This window comes from Sphaeramia orbicularis, chromosome 20, assembly GCF_902148855.1.
Source record: "Sphaeramia orbicularis chromosome 20, fSphaOr1.1, whole genome shotgun sequence".
Classification (NCBI taxonomy): domain Eukaryota; kingdom Metazoa; phylum Chordata; class Actinopteri; order Kurtiformes; family Apogonidae; genus Sphaeramia; species Sphaeramia orbicularis.
The window spans coordinates 21,020,160-21,036,476 of NC_043976.1; the positions used below are offsets into that span (position 1 = coordinate 21,020,160).

The 16,317-nt window shown below is 40.6% G+C and overlaps 1 protein-coding gene across 1 annotated transcript in view; it reads left to right on the forward strand.

Annotated features, from left to right (window-relative positions):
• Window positions 1–2,388: 2,388 nt before the first annotated feature.
• kcnb2b (potassium voltage-gated channel subfamily B member 2b) overlaps window positions 2,389–16,317 on the forward strand; it is a 103,432-nt gene continuing 89,503 nt past the window's right edge. Inside the window, exons 1-2 of the mRNA XM_030123097.1 lie at window positions 2,389–2,776; window positions 3,901–4,626. Coding sequence (XP_029978957.1) covers window positions 4,042–4,626 — 585 coding nt within the window. The 5' untranslated portion in view covers window positions 2,389–2,776; window positions 3,901–4,041. The remainder of the gene's footprint in view (window positions 2,777–3,900; window positions 4,627–16,317) is intronic.

The following is a 16,317-nucleotide window of genomic DNA, read 5'->3' on the forward strand; positions in this document are numbered from 1 at the left end:
CCAGAGTGCTGAAGACACATTCAAATAATTAATCAGATCCATATGCGATCGCCCTAAGTGCATTGGAACTATATCGGGAGCCCCATATGTGACATCTGGACATTACCAAAGCCTTTGACCTTCAAACTACAGTGCCTACAGAATTAAGACATAGTATACTGGCACACAAAGGCTCCGTTTAGTCAATGCAGCCCTATTGATCACTTGTCACTGGAAGGAAGGAACATGGCAGGGGAATCAATTACACATATGCAGTGTATAATCAAATTTCTGGAAAACGCTTGGCTAAGGGGAAATGTTCAACTGACACATAAGCTATAGTGGGGAAATATCATTGCTGTATTGAACACCATTCATATGAACTGAGAGTGAGGGATAGAGAGGAGAGAGGGAGCTAGAGAGAGCAGAGAACACTCCAGCAGTGTAGGTAACGATCTGGAGGATAATAAGGGATACATAATTTAATATCTCTATTTATTCATTTAAGACCAGGGAGTGGGGAGATCATTACATATTGATGGCTAATAGATAAGATGGGTTTGATTACTTGGAAGAAGGTGCAGTGGACTGACTTTATCACTGCCGACGGCTCTGTCAAGTGGTCAGAAAAAGACTCAGGCCATCTTGTTGTCTTCAGAGGGTTAGGTTACCGACTGTGGGTCAAATGCAGCGACTCAAATGGTTGGTTAGTTTACCTTTCAGGGTGTTTTCACTTGTAAATAGGTGGCAATCTTGTTAGTGAGTGTGATAGTGGGAGAATAGGGTTGCAAGAAAAAGCAATTTGCTGCTCTCCCTCTTTAACCCATAAAGACCCAAACGTCCAAAAGCATCTACTGATCTAAAATGTTTAATACCTGTTGATCCATTAATCCTATCAATACATGTAAATTTTTGGTGTAAAATGCAGTTTGTCATCTTTTTATGAGACATTTGGACGCTTAGGGGCTCCGTAGTTACCGTGGAAACACTGTCATCTCCTACAACATTGATTCACAAGTAAAACCAATGGAGTTAGGTCAATGACAGTGGATGGAGACAATGGGTTTATGTTCAGTTTGTGAGAGGTTTTGCTGTAAAAGTCTGTTTTCTTCAGTTTTCACATAATCGTTGAATTTACTTTGGAACATCTACATCAGGGGTGTCAAACTTATTTCAGTTCAGCTGAATTTGATCTGAAGTGGGCCGAACCAGTAAAATAATAACATAATAATATATAAATAATGTCAACTCCAAACTTTTCTCTATGTTTTAGAGTGAAAAAAAGTAAATTTACATTATGAAAAGGTTTATATCTACAAACTGTCCTTTCAAAAGATGTGAATAACATGAACAAACTGAAATAATAAGTGTCATTTTAACAATATTATGCCTCAGTTTTTGTTATTTACACATGTACATTATGACTTACAGATCACAGTGGATCTACAAATACACAAAAGATTTAATAACAGGCAGAATCTTGTTAAAATCGTACTTACTTCTCTTAAGACATTTCAGGTTGTTCATATTTGTTCAGGTTATTCACAATTTTTTGCAAAAAATTATATTTTGTTTTAGTGTAAATGCATGAAAATATTTACATTTACAAAGAGAAAAATTTAGAGTTGTCATTATTTATATGTTATTATGATAGTATTTCACTGAATCCTGCACACTTGAGATTGAATTAGTCTGAATGTGGAACCTGATCTAAATGGATTGTTAATATCAGTGTAATTTTTGCATTTCACAAATTCATCCCAAGGGCCAGACTGGAGCCTTTGGCGGGCCGAATTTGGCCCCCGGACCACATGTTTGACGCCTGTGATCTACATGATCAGTAAATTAAATATAAGAACAACACATGATTTTGACCGAAAAAACACAAAACAAAGTAAATGATATTACAATAAATGGTGATAATCACTTAGGAAAGGTTACTTATAGAGAAATATTAATTTTGGAATTGCCACAAAAGTCACACTGGGTCTTTATGGGTTAAAAAAAAAAAACACGCTTTAGTGTGCATTAGCACTTCGTGATCATTTCACCAAAATTATTGCAAAAGTGTTCACCTATTATCTGCCACCAACGCATTAAGACCAGCCTTTATGGCGCTGCTCATGAATGTTTTCAGTCATATGAATGCAAACGACTTGTGTGCATTTGTGTGTGTATATGTGTGTGTGTGTGTGTGTTTCCTAGAGCAGAATAAATACAATTCAAACTCTTTTTTTTTTTTTGGGTTGCATCATTCTCCTGCTCTTGGCAGAAGAACTGTCAAGGATGACTTGGGTTTATTTGGTTTAGTTTAAGTGTCTAATCTGCAGCCTCCATGCATTTAGGTTTTCACCTCTAGGATGTGGTGCAGCCCTTGTGCGCCCCTCTGCTCCTCCTTATGTAGTATACAGTGGGACACTCTGCAGTTCGCTTATCCCGTTCCTTCCCGTTGCCTTTTACGCGCACGACGTCTGCAGCCCCAGTGATTCAGTCAGCCCGTCTTCTCCGCACACTGCGAGCTTTTGGATGAAAGCAGGACTCTTTTCCATAGTGTTCCGATGGCGAAACACCACCGGTCCTATCCCGGCGATCCTATTTAAAGCCAGACATTTACGCTTTTTTCCTTTTTCTTTTCGACTAATTTCTAACACAATGTGGGACGCGCGTTTTCGCCGCGTCCCCGGAGTGCTCTCAGTGGTGGCCGCTTGACTAAAGGGGGATCCCGGCTCCCTTTTCATCCTCTGCTCCCTTAGGAAAAAGAGGAGTTTGCATGCAAAAGGTGGTTTATCTCGGCAAGGTGAGACACACTGTTTGCTTTTATTCTTATTATGACACTTTTGGAAGATTTGTAAGCAGGTTTTGTGCGTTTTAATCTAGGTTGTTTAGGCTTATTTACATGGAAGGTGTTGGATTATGCAGGCATCAAACCTCACTGAACACAAAATCCCTATGCAGTGATGATTTTTTTTAAATTTAATTTATAGGACTGCAGAACAAACCGTTTCCTATAGATGTCAAAATGATGTTGCTTTACATCCTTAGCTACTCACATCATATTATTATTTAGTAAAATTAGAATTGTGTGTCCATGCATTAGGCTATGGGCATAAAACAGACTGTCAAATATAATTAAAAACTGTTGCATGCAGGAACATATTTCACTTGTCTACATGGATAATATAACCATCTATCTAAATGGATGATTGAAGCTTGTAATATGAATAACTTTTTTCCTTTTTTCTTCTAAGAGCAGGGATTTTAAGACTAAATGTTAAAAAAAAAAAAAAAAAGAGAAAAGGCTGTGTTAAATTACACTTTCTGTGCAGTACTTTCTTTGATATGCAGGGAATTGTGTCACAAAGTGTGATTAACCTACAATTATTAAATGTGACAGGCGCAAAATATGTGAAAATGACAGAAAATGAAATTGTAGTATATATTAAAAAAAAAAAAAAAAAAAAACTGTCGCTCACTCCATCCATGAATGAATTTGAGGTCTGCTTTCATTTCATTTGTTTCCTGACCTACCACCGAGCCCCATTCTGACCGATGAGCTGCATAGAAAGTGGTGCTTCAGCAGGAGTTCATTGCCTCACTACAGCCATAACAATACTGGAGTAGAGTGAAAAGCAAAGCAGCCATATTGACTGTTAAAACAAAAGCATTGATTCTGCTTAATACCTTCTTAGAAATGTAATGGAAGGGATCGATGGTGTTGTGCAACTGATACTATTTTTACTGACAATATGAAGTAACAGGTGACACTTTGGCAACACTGTGTCTTTGATAGAAACAATTTAGATTCTGATCTTTTAATAGACAAACTAGTATTGTTGTACTTGTTTAGCTGTTACCACATTATGAATTCATGTTGTCAGTATTTAATCATCTCACCAACTGTTGTCTCTTTCTTTTACTCAGCCATGGAGGGACTTGCCTAAAGTGGATCCAACCTAGCAAAGACAATTTGTTAGACTTTTTCAGTTTGGTTCATTTGCTTCATCACAACTTCATCCCCCAGTAAAGCTCCTTCCCTCTGGCCTTTTCCACTTTTGCGTTAACATGGCTGAAAGGCTTGGACCAGCAGGGCTCAAGCCCACCAACATTAGAACCACTCCTTCCTTACCCCCTGAACCCATCGACATCATCCGCACCAAAGCCCGTTCCCGCAGAGTACGCCTTAACGTCGGGGGTCTGAACCACGAGGTCTTGTGGCGAACCCTGGACCGGCTACCCAGGACCCGGCTCGGCAAGCTTCGAGACTGCAACACCCATGAGTCACTGATGGAAGTTTGTGATGACTACAGTCTGAATGAAAACGAGTACTTCTTTGACCGGCACCCGGGGGCTTTCACCTCCATCCTGAACTTTTACCGCACAGGAAAGTTACACATGATGGAGGAAATGTGTGCTCTCTCGTTCGGCCAGGAGTTAGACTACTGGGGAATTGATGAGATTTACCTGGAGTCCTGCTGCCAGGCCCGATACCATCAGAAAAAAGAGCAGATGAATGAGGAGCTGAGGAGGGAGGCAGAGACAATGAGGGAGAGGGAGGGAGAGGGAGAGTTTGATAACACCTGCTGCCCAGACAAGAGAAAGAAGCTATGGGATCTCCTGGAGAAGCCCAGCTCCTCAGTGGCTGCCAAGGTAGGGAACTGAAACTAGAAGTGTGATCACACCGCCCCCATCTCACATTTCCTCTTCGCATTCACAGCCGAACACTGTGCCTGGATCATAACACAGTACAGAAACACATATTAAAGCCTTAATCCCACTTCTAAAAAATAATCACGAGTTCATCGATTTGAATGTTAAACAGGCCTGTACTGTACTCTCATCAGGTGTTTTCTAAACCCATCTGTCTGTTTTCTATCTTTATAAATAGCCACTCAGTTTAGTGGACAGAATACAGGAATAGCTTTGTTGTTTGTGGAAGTGTTCTATGAGGCTGTCATTGTAATATTAAAGGGAAAACGAGCAGTGCAGGTCATCGTGGTGTTTGTGTGAGAGGTTATTGAGATGCGTACGGTAAAAGGAGATGAGTTACAGTATGCAGCTCTTGTTACATTCGTGTGCAGTTTGAGACTTTCAATGATCACGATGAAAGTTTCAAGTTTATAACTGAATAACTAAATAACTGCAAGTCGGCACTTTTTGAGAAAAAAGGACAACATCGGCCCTTTGACAGAATCTGTGACACGATCTGGACAGATTGATGAATAACACAGTGGTATATTACCACAGAGCAGGAACATGTCCCAGATGACCATAGGTGTCACTGCATGAAGGCTGATGTCGTCCATTTTGTCACCGTGTGCTGATGTTTTAATCAATCTGACACAGAAAACCCACAAAAGTTTGAAAAAAAAAACAAACTGTTGATCTGCATACAAATTTAACAAAAGCTGCACAATTCACCTCTTTTCACCTTCAGTTCATGAACTTATCAATCATCCCATGAATTGCAAGAGAAAATATCAGGGTGAAGTAAAATTCACAGTATTTTCACAATTGATAAGCAAGTAGTGGAATCACTGCAGGAGCTACATTTAGAGCTCCATTTGCTTTGACAAAATAATTGGTAGGTACGTCAGTTTTGAACGTTGTATTCCTCACAAGGCTAAAATATAGCGGTGCAGATCTGTCACTGCCTTGTGACAGGGCACATCTCTGGGTGGGAATAGCATAAGTCTTCTGTTTTCCTTCAGTACTCTGATGTGTTAGCGTTAGGTTCGCTTCTTTCTGGATCTCTGTATGACTCAGAGAAATGATAGTTCAATATCAAAACTTTGTCTGCTGCAGGTGTACGGATGAGCAGCAGGTTTCTGAAGTGTTTACTATATCTAGCTGAGCACATTTAATGGTTTTGATTGAGAATGTCATCAGCACCTCTCCCGTCCTACGCACCACTGTTGTGTCAATCACATACATTCGATCATAATAAATCACATGACTGCGTACCAATGTCAAGGCCATACCTGGTAAAATGATGACATTTCTTTTTAACTCCTCCCCTGACTCTGACTCAGTCCTAAATTAGGTAGGTCAACCTTGATGAAATCCAATCACTGGTAATTTACGTTGGGTCTCCAGTATCCTGATCTCATCATGAAGCCGAGCGGGGCAGGGCTGGACAGGATTATATTCCATGTCAGAGGATCATAAACACAGGGTCCTGCGTGTGTGATCCTCACAGATTCATCCCCTTGTGTAATAAATGCAGCTGCTGTGTTGTTGTACGTGCAGTGTGGTTGGTTCATTGTTGTGAGCTCATGCTAAATTCAATTTTAGACCCTGGTGACGTGCTAAATTTGTTTTGTGGTACTCAAATTAGAAAATACCAAAGATATGGTAATTACACTGAACACACAAAGTTCACAGTCTAAAGTATGTGATTAAATATGTTTTGGTTTGCAGTTCTTTTATTTTTCTTCTTCTGTTTTTTTCTTCTAGAAGCAACTAGTGATTTGTGCTTTCCAAAGACTCCCCCTCCCCAGCTAAATAATTGTATTCAGACTCTATAGGGGAAGCGATATATCACACAACTCACTTATAAGGAGGCTGCCGATATCTAATTTAATGCAAACTCAGGTGACAGCGGTGGAGTAATTTGATACACTGTGCGATATTTAAAGTGATTTACATCCTTAGTTCAATCCCTCATTATCCAGACGCATCTCGGTGCTCCTGGCTTGCCTCGCTAAAGGTGTGGGGGAAGCCTGTGAAATCTAAAAGGGAAATCCCACCCAAAATCAAATTGCATCGACTGTTTTCTGCTGAGTGCTCCAAGAGGAGAGCTTGAATGCGATTTTAATGGTTCAGTCTTGTGATAGCATGAAGGTTATGCAGAGCTGAAAGTACATTTGGAAATAGACCACGAGGGCTGCTCGACTGTCAGATGGCAGTTCCCCGAGGTTAGGGAAGCCTTTTAAGGGGCATGCACCGTTCAGTAAGAATGCATGAAAGCCCTTGACCAAGAAAATGCCATTACTAAGGCAGTACATAGCTGTGTGCTTTTATACAACGCAACCTGAGCTCTTTGTCAAATGAAATCTCAGTCATATGGTATAGTCTTCTCTCCTTCTAAGTGTTTTTTTTTCCCTTTCTTGGCTTCTTTCTCACTCTGCCTAAATCGCATATTAGAGACCATTGTATGAATTTATGGCTCCTATGGCCTTCTCCGACCTTAAATAAAGGTTAAGCAGAGAAAGCTGACCTTTAACGCTGCAGGGTCAATCAAGTTGGGATTTCATTCACAAGTAGTGCTGTGGGCTTTTAGAGAATGGGTAGGCACTTACAGAACAGAAACCCAGAGACACAGCAGTGATTGCAGGAAGTAGTAGAGATGTTCAGAAAAGGGCCACAGTTGAGGTGATGCGGAGAAAAAGATAGCAGCCGAGGAAAGCCCTGAGAGAGAGTGATGTAAGAGGTTCAGTCATGTATGTTACGCCTCAGGATGCTGAGCTGGATCTTTGCAAACCTTTCCCGATGAATAATGAATGAAATGGTCAAAACAAAGAGGACACAAGCTAATGCAGTGGCCTTTCTGTACTACTGTATGACTTTTGGTTGAGTGCACGTCCTGTGAGGAACAAGAGCGCGGGAGGTATTTTGTGTTTGGTTTTCTCTGGTGTTGCTTCATTGCTGGTGAGCATCCAGGGGATAAAGTGAGAAGTTCATGTCAAAACAAGATCTTACAAGCTGTCGTTATATATGTGCGCCTTCAGTCGTTTCCAGCTCGCACCCGCAATGTGATTAGTTTGAATGTCTATTACAGAAGTGTGTTGCAAATATCATTCAACATATGTAATGGCAAAGATTTTAAAACATGTTTCTGGGTACTGCTCCATTTTAGCTACAATATAGATCACTCTGACATATCGTATAACAGGGGCAATCATGTTATGAAATAAATCTCAGATAGATATTTTCATTGTTTTGTTACTGTAGGCTATAATTTCCATTAATCCAGGAGAACGTGTCATCCTTGATACTGAGCCAGAAGGATTTGTGCTGCTCTGACCCTCTTTTGTTTACAATGAGTCATGGCTGCAGTTGTACAGCAAATACACTTATGACAAGCTAATACAAGTAAGCCATATCCAAACTGCAGTATCTCTTTAAAGAGTCTTACAGCCACAGAGATTGAATTTGGTGCATATTCTTTCTACCTGTAAGTGCAAAATCCAACTGGAATTTTTCATTGTCACTGTGAGTATTATAAATGCAGTCAGATGTCATACACATTGTTTTCTGGGTTCAGATGAACATAACGATATGCAGAAGACTGTAATAAATAATATTAGGACCCCCACCAACCATTAGCTGTAAAACTAGTGATTTAGTAGGAGCCTCAGCATTAACATATGAGTCTGGCTATTTGCTGGTGTCATAAATTAATGTTATTAGCTGTTGCATGAATGCTTGCAGTGTTCGGTTTGAATAAATGTGCAGTGTACTTGCAAGAACAGCATCTTCCTCTTTTGACTTGTGCAAAGCTCCCTTATAATATTTCAGAATATTAATGAAATCTAAACTACACCAATCATCCTTCCCGGGGAGAAAACATGTCACCTTTTTCTTCACCTCAGAGTCCATTCAGTCTGGGCAGCCCTGGAAAATAATAGCCAAGCATTCAGAGCATTTTAAAGAGATCAATGTCTCTACTTGCCAGACATCTCAAGTCGGCTTTTCTATCTCCCCCTCCCTATATCTGCCATGTCTAGCTCTGTGCTTGCTCTTAATGTGGATGTGCACCATTACTCTCTCCTTTATCTAATAAGCTAGTCTAGCTAGTGGGAACGCTAAGCAAGGCCTGCACGGCACAGACTACTGCTGTTTGGTCCTCCTACGCCTGGAAGCCGCCAAAGTCAGTCCACCACAGACACTGTTGATGATGATGACACAATGTGAGGAAGCTGTAGCATAACAAAGTACTGTAACAGACACCTCCGATGTCAATCTTCGTAAATGTCAGTGCTGTCATGTTCATCTGTTTTAATGCAGTGCACAAACTGGTGGAAGCTGTTGATTTTTTTTAATCATCGGTCTCTTTATAGAACGCTCCTTTGACAGTAGAAATTACAGTAATGATGTGAAGCATAACCTGCGACACAGGAAAATTCACTTAGCATACGGTTGTATTGTAACTCCACGGTGCTCTGAGGCAGTTGTTTCAAATCACCGCAGACAGGCTCTCATTCCCCATCTATCCATTTCCTCCCAGGCTTTTACAGCAGTGAGGGAAGTGTTCGGCCTTGTGCACATATTGATGTACTTTCTGATGCGAAGATGAAGAGAAGTGGAGATAGGAGGAGTGCGTGAGAGACCTTTAGTCAGCATTAAGTCATATGTTTTCCCTGGGTCAAAGTCAAGCACCAGGTCTGTTATCCCACGTTTCATTATCATCCTTTCATCTCTGCGTATATTGTGGTCACTCTGCAGAAGGTGGAATCAATAGGGGCTGGCATTTTATGGAAGACATGTTCTGATAGCTTGTTGGGTAAATAGATTTGAGTTACTTTTTGCTTATTCTGTGAAAAGCCTGCCCACTAGATGCTGACCTTGTGGTAGTTGGAAATGAGATTTTAGTGCTTGTTGATCTCATATAATAATAATCAAGCGTATGCTTTCCAGGCCAGTTCTCTCAAGGTGATGCCTCTGCACAGGGAGTGGACTGACTGATTATAACTGTAGCCTGTAGGAGTTATTATTGTACAACATTATCTTATTTGGCCTTTGACTATTATCAGGATGTATTACAGGAGTTGAGTTTGTCATTTAAGGAGAGCACACCTTCTCCTCTCCTTTAGACTCCTGGTTACATAAGCCTCCGACCAGGCTTCTAATCAGTGTAGCCTAGCATTTAGGCACCAGCACCTAAATCCTCTTTACCCCGCAATCATAATCAGATAAGTGAGAACCTCCTAGATTATTGGTGACATGAGTTCTTATAGTTCGTGCACGAGCAGAGGTTGCAGCATTTATCATCTGGATGTTCCAGGATGCACTTGAACCAAGTCTTCCTGTCCACCTCTGTCTCCTCTCCATAAGTCACTTGATAATTATATGAAAGTAAATTCATCCTTGCAGTTATTTGGTTGAAAAAGCACAGATACTTAGTAAGTCACAAGAAGCTCTTCGCTGTTAAAAGTGCACTTAAGTCTCACTGGCAGTCTCATCCCCAAACTGCAACTGCTATTACTTTTCAGTCTTAAATAATTTGCATCTATTCTGTATTTTTTTTAATAAAAAGGTGATTTGTTGTGTATACAGCAAATACTACTTGGATTTTACTAACATTTACTCACTCTAAACGTGGCTTTCCTCATATGGACAGCAAACTGCACTCATGTTGTAAGCAGTCGATATGACTCTTTCCACTCTCTGGTTATGTTAGTGCTGCCTGAATTTATAGTCATGTTACTAAGCAGCAAATATCAACTTTCAAAACAGCAGCACTGCATGTGTAGTGGAGTCATATGATAAAGTATTTAGAGCAAATCTGCCTATATAGTCTACAATTAATCTGAAACATAAAATTATGTTTTGTAGCAGTGCGTTTCTTTACACCACACGAGTTTGCGACCATGCTGTGGATACATTTAAAAGAGTTGATGGACTGCTTTATGTACAAAAATAGAAATGTATGTGGCAAATGAACATTAATCCACACATTATAAAGTATTTTTATAGCTAAAGCTCTTTTTTGTTTCGGATAATCTCACACTTGTCGACAGCCAACCAGATCCCATTTGGTTTTCCGGCAGTGTTATCCCGGGGTCAGACTGAAAATGAAAAGGGGGTTAAGAAACTGCAACCCTTTATCAATGTAAATAAAGCTTTGTTTTTGGTTTGAAGCATTTGAAGAAAAACAGAAGAAGTAGTTGAAGATATGAGCGGGGAGCTATCGATGCTCTTTACCCTTAAAATTGATCCATCTCAGTGTTGAAATCACACTGTTGTACATTTTTAATTATTTCAGAAATATTCATTGATCACTGGGTGGAGTAATTGCAAAAGTAGACATCCATCCTTCTCTCTTTTTGCTTTACTCTGCACAAATAAGCCCCTGCTGCTTTTTTCCATTTTCATGATTACCAGCGGGAACTCAGATGCAGAGGAAATGCAGTGTGGATGCAGTGACAGTGATGTCCCAGGAGACCCCAGTGGTCCGTCTGAGCGCTTATTATGCTTGACTAAGTACATAGTGATTCATGCGTGACGACATCATTAAATAAAAGTCATATGTGCTGTGATTTCCGCAAACTTTGAGGAATACAGATGGAAGACAGCAACAGGCTAAACTGTATTCAGTGGAACTACAGCAGAGCAAACAAAACTCATTTCAACACAAGTCTAGTGTAAACAACATGGCTGCTTCAACTCAAGGCTAATGGTTGGCCAGATGGTGTGAGAAACCCTATCGCTGAAGTTGTAATTCTACTGTCATCCCCCAGAATGTACCCTACATATGTTTTCCAAATGGTGCAAAAACAAGATTCACTGAATACGTAATGATGGGAAAACAGAGGAAAACTGAATATTTTGACATTTTTACGCCTGCTAAGGAGGTCATGTGATCACATCCATTTGTCCATCCATTCTTCATTTGGCTCATTAGTGTTCATGAAATTTGGCAAAAGGGTGCAGCGTGGGCCATTGTAGGGCGATTTTAAAACAAAATCGTATTTTTTAATTAGGACAATTTTTAAAAAAGGGAAATTGTCAAATCGATTTCATCTCTCTCGTGCCCCTGGGCTGTGAGAGCGGTTTTTCACTGAAGTCCGTGTAATGACCGCGGACGTTAAATCTGTGATGGGCCCGCAGCAGTGATACCAATGTAAGCCGTGGTTTCCTCCAATTCAAATATATGTGCATGGGGATCACTCATCTTATGTTGTTCCGCACGCCTCCATACCGCACTGTCTTTTTCTGATCTGGGTCTGGGTTGCGGGGGCAGCAGCCTCAACAGAGTAGCCTAGACAGCCCTCTCCTCAGCCACATCCACCAGCTCCGGGGGAATCTCGCAGCGTTCCCACACCAGTCCAGAGATATAATCCCTCCAGCATGTCCTGGGTCGGTCTCTTCCATGCACAGATCCCCCAGTATAAATACAAATTTACCCAAAGTCGAAACCAAAAATTAAGTTTTTAGAGGAAAAAATTGGGATTTTATTTTTGGCCAAAATCATGCAGCCCTAGGCCATTGAAAAACCTTTTCTATTTTGTGGTGCAACCATTAAAAATGACACATTTTGGACTTCTTTTTCACTTCACACTGGCATCAAATTAGAAGTATGTTAATTCCCAGTTACACCAACCAGTGGCTCCAGTACAAATCATGTCGTAATATTCACTAACTGACAAAAAGAAGGAAAACATCATCAAAGTCATCGAGTGCACTTTAACAAATTACTTCTTACACATATTTAAAATTTGGCTATATGTCTCAGAATTAGCATAAATGATTCATTATTTATTCATTCATTCATTTATTTTCTGAACCCACTTTATCCTCACTAGGGACACAGGGGTCACTGGAGCCTATCCCAGCTACTTATGGGCGAAGGCGGGGTACACCCTGGACATGTCGCCATGTTATCGCAGGGCTGACATATAGAGACAAACAATCACTCTCACATTCACACCTTTAGATTAACCGATTAACCTAGCAGTGCATGTCTTTGGGTGGTGGGAGGAAGCTGGAGTACCCAGAGAGAACCCATGCAGACACAGGGCGAACATGAAAACTCCTCATTATTTCTATATTTAAAAAATATATGTGGTAATTTTATGTGAATAATTCCATATATTTTGTAGCGGTGGACTAATGCCGCGTTTCCGCTACGTGGTACCAGTTCAACTCGACTTGACTCGACTCGGCCTTTTTGCAACCTGGAATCTAGTACCTGGTACTAGTTTTTTAGCATCACCTCCGCCGAGATTCCAAGACTGGGGAACAGATACTAAAACGTGACGTGTAAACACTGCAGACCACTGATTGGTCAGAGAGCTGTCTCTGTGACCCGCTGTTTTACAAAAAACAGATGCAGAAGTTGACAGTAAATATAGCGGCAGGTTAATCCGCAGGATGACAGCCTGTAAAACTACACCATGGTCGGTCAAGGAGATTAGGTGGCCAGCGTAAAAATTCAGCATGAGCTTGACGAGACAACACGCAATGAGCAACTTTATCAGCAACTCTCTGAGCAGATGATGCAGAAGTAACACGCCACATCGCTATGACGTCCAGGTACTGTTAAGTCAGTAGTGTCCTGTAATGGAAACGGTCTCCAGGAGTAGGACCTGGTACCCAAGTCGAACCGAGCTGAGTCAAGTTGAGCTGGTTCCACATAGAGGAAACGTGGCATAAGTGGCCAAAGAAATTAAGTCTTTTTTTTTTTTTTTTTTTTTTTCAAGGTTATGGATGATTTACGATTTTAAGATTAATTTCTGGCTACAAGAGCTGAAGACAAAACATGACTGAAAAATACATTCTACTGAAAGTATATACCATATGTGACTAGAGAAACATTATCACATTCAATATATTACAAGAAGCAAACAGGTTGGATTTTTATTTTTTTTATTTAGGAAGAAAGGTCCCCAGAGGAATTATCATTGATTTTTTCCATTATGGCTTTTTTCCATGATTTTCAGAAAGCAAAACCTTGATTCACTGAATTAGTGTGATACATTGCCCAGGCCTACATACATGAGAACTTCTTTTTTTTGCCACCACCTTTTTCTTATAAGGGTGCTTCTATGATACTGGGTTCATTTTGGTACCTGGCACTTTGCCTGCTTTTTAGACCCAATAATAAGAGAGAAATTTAGACTTATTTCCCCCCAGGATGTACCTAATGAATTAAAAAAAAAATTATACTATTGCTCTAAGCCATCCCAAAACTAATGATTTTTTAGTTAATATTAGGGCCAAAAATTGGACCAAAATTGGGACATGAAAAGCTACCTAGGTGTCAGTGCATTTTATCTTAAAAACATGGCTTGAAATGGTCTTATATACCACTATAAATAAAGACACTGTGTTAAATTTGATGATTCTACTGGTTTTTCTAATCCAGACATGCAGGTTTTTCATGAATCAGCAGTGTCACTCCAGGTTTTGTTTGTAACCCATCGTGTCCACTGGTGTTACATGCGGAACCTGCCCATTTAAACACAAATTAATCATGAGTGATTTTACAACAGCGGCCATTTTTGTCAACCACTCTCACTTGCATAATTAGTTTGATTACCAAAACGTACCTTCGAGAGAATAAAAAGATATTAAAAAAAAATAGTAGTGCATAATATTTGTGTCTTTTTTACCGTGTTACATGCAAATTTTTGTATAAAAAATAATATAAAAAAAGATAAAAATGTGTTTCATCTGAAAAACAGTTTCTCTTTTATATCAGTAAGTATACTAAGGGGCATTAGAAACGCAACAAAGTACAATATAGAGTAAAACTGCATGCAACTGCTTTGTACACAAAACCTAATTTGTTGGCAATCACTGGTGACTGTTGAAACAATGGAACCACATTTTTCAGCTCAGGCATTAAAATCACGTGGTGGACGGTGCCAATCCCTGATTTTTCAGGAGTGGTTCGATCTGACATTATTTGAACATTTTTAATGAGTTCTTTTGATTAATATTGCTCAACTAGCCAAGGCTATAAAAACCCGGAGGAAAAATGCAAGCTGTCACAGATGGTCACCATGCCACGCTTAGGTGCAACGGCGGACAGACCACGACCCGGCCAACCACATGTTACTGCCCGTGCACAGGATGGGCACCTACAAGTCATGCACCTGCGTGACCATTTTCTGCCAGTGACTCGTGCTGCTGCAGAGACAATAGGACATCACCAAAGGCCTATCAGCTCCAGGACAGTGCGACGTTGGCTATGAGAGGATGGCATCCGGTCATACCGTGCCAATGTGGGTTTGGTGCTGATGGACGTCTGTAGGGAAAATAGGCGCACATGGGGTCAGCGTTATTCCAACAGAATGATACAGAATATGATACAAATTGATGTTGCCCAATAAATTATGAAAAATTCAAATTAATATCACAAAAACACAATGTTGCGTTTCTATTGCCTCTTAGTATATTTATTTTTAAATTAGACCTTAAGTGCTTCCAAACTTGCTTCATAACATTAGTCTACATCCGGTTTGAATATTTAGCCCTGATGTCCTGCTTTTAGGGACCAGTTTCATAGAAGCACCCATAAGCATTATTAACTTTCCTTCTTCTTATATCATTTCTCGTGACATTTTTTAATATTAAAAGAACACATCATGCTGGTTCATTCAGCAAAAAAGGAAATGTAAATTGGCAAAAAGCCTCAGGTCTAAGCACCGTCAATGCTAGGCATAAATCCCACTCAGGGCTGGGAGTGGCTGGGAACTAGCGGTGAGCAGTAGCACCGGTTGGCACTGCCAGCTTGAGTGACACTCTGGGTAAGAGGCTAATGTGTTCCTTCCTCCTCCTGCCTTTCGTGTCTCCTTCTCGTCCTACTGCTCATTGCCTCCACTGTTGCCTCTGGTAAGGTTTGCTCACCCTGTCTTTTTGTGGTTTCCTTATCCCAGAAGGCCTCAGAAATAGGGGGAGATGGAGAGAGGACAGAGGCTAGAAGAGAGTCATCATTCTAAATGCTATGAACACCAGGTCTCTATTACGTGCTTCACTGATCCCCTTACACACACAAAGACGCACAAACAAACACTTACACACTATGTACTCATAGCTCACAGGCACTCTTCCACATCCCTGCACATACAAGCACACAATAATACACACATTATACCCTTGGTAAGTACTGCACACAAGCAGGATATGCAGACACACACACGCACACGTCGTATATATGCGCACACACTTCTTTATCTGAAAACCTTCAAATACTGCTGAGCCAGCTTTTCCTGGGCGCCACAACACAGTCCATGTCGTTGTCTCCCTCACTCTCTCCATGCCATCTCTCTTCCAATATCCTTCATCTCCTCTCTTTTCCTAGTTTACCACTCAGGCTGCTGTCATAGCCTCCCTTTACACTACTTTTTTAATCACTGCCTTCAACCCCCTATTTCCTCTTACACCTTTAACTTCCTGTACCCTTCATCTCTGCGCTTTCCTTCACTTTTCTTGTCTTTATTTCCTTCAGGTGAAAGCTGAATTGTAGTCCTGCTCACTGCTCCATCTCAGGCGCAGTGACATGAGAGTGCATTGATATTCACTGTGGTGTTTTTTACATTTGGCACTTTATCGATTCAGCACCACCGGTCAGAGAAGTACTTCTATAGGTGTCTCCACTTCCTGTGTATAGCA